General features: G+C 52.5%; 1 protein-coding gene across 1 annotated transcript in view; it reads left to right on the top strand.

Moving 5' to 3' along the window:
* LMF1 (lipase maturation factor 1) overlaps positions 1 to 4268 on the top strand; it is a gene marked incomplete at its 5' end in the record, with an annotated part of 27956 nt that overhangs the window by 14387 nt on the left and 9301 nt on the right. The window contains one exon of the mRNA XM_010146388.1: positions 1881 to 1993. Within this exon, the coding sequence (XP_010144690.1) occupies positions 1881 to 1993 (113 nt within the window). The remainder of the gene's footprint in view (positions 1 to 1880; positions 1994 to 4268) is intronic.

Here is a 4268-nt window from a genome sequence, read left to right as displayed (position 1 = left end):
CCCCACCAGTCCCTGCGGGCTTATTGCGAGTCTTGCGGGGTTTGTGGTCCTGTGGGGGCCCCCAAGACCCACCACCTCCTCTGCACCAGGAGGGGGGCCAGGAGATGGGAGATGGGTAGCACGGAGTGTCAGTGGAGAGAGGGGTGTGCCACAGGGTAAACGGGGCTTTGGGGTGGGCAGAGCATGAGGCTGGCAGTGGGAAACATTCCTGACTCTGCCACCCACCCGTGTTGGTGGTGCAGAGGGACCACAGATGGAAGGAGCTGCGCGGCGAGGAAGGACGGAAGCAGGCTGACGGGGAGAGGAATCTTTTTTAAAAAGTTTTTGGCTTAAATAACTGTGGTTTTCCTCTAAATTGTGATGAGCAGGGGTCAGAAACCCTGCAAGGTGGAGCTGTCGCTTGATGGGCCTTTCCACCCGTGTTTAGTGTTTTCCATCTCGTTTCTCTCCTCTGTTTCCCTTAGCAACGGAAATAACAAACTTTACCATCAGAAAAGGTTTGCGGAGTATCTTTGCGTTGATGTTCTGCGTTAGTCACAGTCCTGCAGGTACAGCTGCCGGGTTTCGCTTTCCCACAGTGTCCCCTACTGCTTGCAGTAAAAAATCCATTTAGGTACACATTAAAGAAGGAGGGGAGAAAAAAATCTTAATGGAATTATAAGGCACAGAAAGTCACCAGAAGGGAAAATACTTTTTATGGAGCCTCAGCAAGAATCCCTGCAAAGAGCATGAGACGCATGGATTCCCAGAAGGGAGTAAATGCAGAGTTAAGTTCTGCCACTGCAGCTGGGGCTGCGGCTCCTGAGAGCCCTTCCAGGGGCTGGCATTAAGGGAATGGCATAGGTACAGGATGTGAAGAGCACAGGTCAGGTGAAAGGAAATCAAGAGGGTGCAAGAGGAAGGAATGGGGGAATAGAGAAGTCACTTTCTTGTTTCCTCTCACCACAACAAGGGGTAGCAACCTGTTTTGAAATGATGGGTGGATCATCATTTCAAAATGTGCCGTTACCATTCCCCTGTGGAACTTGCTGCTGAAAGGATTAAAATCAAGTGTTTGGGGGGCAGAATAGGCAAGAGCACCTCCAGCTACGGTAGATACATGTGAAGTCCAAGAGATCTGTGATCCAGGGTAGAGGAGGAGCCGTAGCTGATGGATGCTGGGGAGAACGGTGGGTGGTGGGTGCCCCATACGCAGGGAAGGGCTCGGTGTGTGCTACACCTCTCCAGGACTGGTGATGCATCGGGCTTTCCTGGTAGCACCAGTTGTAGGCTTCTCCCAGGCACTGGGACAAAGCAGTGCCATGGGCTCATCAGGGATGCTGGACTGGCAGAAACGTCCCCGCAGGCATCACGCCTTGAGCAGAGACTGCTGTCGGGGCCGGGTGAAGGTGGAGATGTTTCCCTGTCCCTCCTCTGGTCTCTGATCAGCTGAGCTGTGGCTGCTGGCTGGGGCCGTGGCCTTCACCCCGCTCAGCTGCCATGTGCACGCCTTGGGGATGTGTGACGTGGGGGCTGTTACTTTGCAGTTGGGACAGGCCAGGAGAGGACACGTTCCCGTGTCAGCTCAGCTAATGAGCAGCTCATTAATCCTTTGCCACTTGCACACCCTCCGTTGTGTCCATACCCTCAGGAGTGATTTCCAGATGAGATGAGCTCAGGGAAGATCTCCTTGTTCCCCGCAGATTCCAGAGGGTCTTGGTCTGGACCTCAAGGTGTTGGATCCTGTGGGACCTGTTCCCTGCAACACCAGGAAATTCATCATTGGCTAACCGAATAGGTTGTAATCTCTCCCCAGAGCACGCAGAAGTCATTCATGGTAATAACACTCCACGACGAGCCCAGCAGTGCCTAACATTTATGTTTCTTATTCCTTCCCCAAGACCTACGAGCAGAATGAATGGATCATCCACTTGGCTGGGAAGCTGCTGGCCCAGGAAGAGGCAACCTTGTCCTTGATGGCAACGAACCCGTTTGCTGGCAGAGCACCCCCACGGTAAGCTCTGAGTTTTGCCGAGGGAGCTGGAAGTACCTGGGCTCCGTGTCATTCCTGTCTTGGACATGCACACGCGCTTTCTGTTGATGGATGGGGGTTTGAGTTTGGTGGTACCCAGGTGGTCTTTAACGAGGGTGGGCTTGAGGACATCGTGAGCGCTGGTGCTCTCAGCACCTCGATGCCTCCTGGGTGGGACACAAGGACCCTTTGGTTGAGCCCATTCCCAGGCGGGTCTGTTGGGCTGGGCGTTGCTTCTCTTGGACACAAATCGTGGCAGCTGAAGTGGTTTCCTGCCTGTCAGCCTTAGATTTTTTGCCATGATCGCTTCATGAGCTCAGATCAAAACCACCATTTCTACCGGCCTACTGAGGCATTCCAAAGACAAAAAAGAGTCCTGGAAAAATGATTGGGTTTGTGGACACTTGTCTTGGAAGTGTTTGTGTTTTCAGTGAAGAGACAAAGCAAACATCAGCGAGCGAAAGGCACAGATGGAAACCCCAAGGTTTCCGACAAAAGGACATTTTTTCACAAAAGTGTCTGTTTTGTTGACAAAGTTATTTTTAGCTGAGAAAACATTTTAAGGGAATTTTGGATCAACTCAAGTAATATTAGGCTCTTGCTAATATTTTCCATTTGAGGCTCTTAAGATGCACTGCAAACAAGGATGAAGGTTGACGGCACTGTGAGGAATGAACTTCCTCTTGAACCCTGCTGATGGGTTTCAGCTTTAGCGCAGCGCATCCCCCAAACTTTCTGAGGAGAGACTCATTTTCCACCTAAGACACAAACAACTTCCACCTTTTACCAACGCGCTTCCTCAGAGATGGTTTACACATCCCAAGATGGTATAAACGTATAAACCTGAAACGGTTTATACTCTGAGCTGAATGTATGCCTGTGTATACTCTGCAGAAAAGCAGAGCAGAAGCACAGCTTGGGATGCAACTGCTGAGGGAGCTTCCCACCATCATATCTGAGTATTTCTATATGTTTTTGGGGTCTCCCAGGCATCCTGCCCTATCATAGCGCACAGGCACCTTCTCAGAGCATCGGTACAGGCCAATGGAAATGTACAACCTCCAGGTATGAGGGCCAAGACCACTGTAAGAACAGTTATTTCGGGTTTTTTGCGCATATTCCCACTTGAGAACCTGTTTTCCTGTCGGCACAGCATCACAGGGCGAACCAGCAGGCGCTTATGGCACGCGGGGCAGGAGCCTGCCCACAGCCTGGAGCCGCGGAGCTGCACCGGAGCTCCCAGGAACGGCGGTGTACAGTTCAGGGCACGTTACAAGGGGGTGTCACAGCTTGTTGGGTCGCACAAGCAGTGGATCTGTTACACACAAGTAATGACGCCTTGGCTCTGGTCCAGGAGGGCTCTGGGGAACCTCCATTAATTATTGCGACGAGGCATGCTGGGCTAGACCAGCACGGCCCTTGCCACAGACAGAAACAGCTTTAATAACGTGTGGGGAGGGGTTTTAGTTCTGATTAGCTGTGTTGGGGTTGGCTTTCCATGCGAGCAGCAGCGCGCTGATGCCGTGTGATCAGCTGGTGTGGCTCGATGGCGTGGAGAGCAACATGCCATGACGCGTGAAACATGCTTGCTATGGGTTGTGTTCCCATTTTGGCCTTTTTCTCTTTGTTTTTGTGGATCTCTGTTTAACTGCATGTGTGTTTATCAGCCAAAGTAGTCTGTGGCTTGTGACAGCAAACTGGACATCCCCGCTGCTCCCTGCCACCTCCTTATTGGGGGCTGCTCAAAAGACCCCATGGACGTGGCACCTTTCTGATGGCCGGGGAAGGGGCATCCCCAGCATCTGTGCAAAGGCCCATGTGTAAAGGGCGATGGGCACCTCGTTAGGGAGCTAACGAATGCCAGAGCTTACAGCGGGCAGAAATTCAGCCCAGTGAGGGGATTCACCCACCGGGACCTGGCAGGAGCTGCGTCCTTCGGGAGTTTGTCATGGAGGTGGTGTTGGTTTGCAAGGCTGAGCTGGAAGAGTGACCGAAGAACCTACCCTGTGCTAGGTCCGTCTCGGGTGGATTTATCAACCGAGTCTCACCCAACTTGGCTCGTTGTCCCTGAGGTTGAAGTACCATAAATACACCGAGCAGCATTCATGGTGGGGCATTCCCTTGGATTGGGTTTGTTCAGACTGGAGAAGGGAAGGCTCCAGGGAGACCTTAGAGCCCCTTCCAATGCCTGGGGGGGCTACAAGAAAGCTGGGGGGGACTTTTCCCAAGGGCAGGGAGTGACAGGACGAGGGGGAAT

This window comes from Eurypyga helias, unplaced genomic scaffold (genome assembly GCF_000690775.1).
Source record: "Eurypyga helias isolate BGI_N326 unplaced genomic scaffold, ASM69077v1 scaffold19062, whole genome shotgun sequence".
NCBI classification, from domain to species: Eukaryota; Metazoa; Chordata; class Aves; order Eurypygiformes; family Eurypygidae; genus Eurypyga; species Eurypyga helias.
Note: the sequence above shows the minus strand (reverse complement) of the source record. Positions and strands in the feature narration are given on the sequence as shown.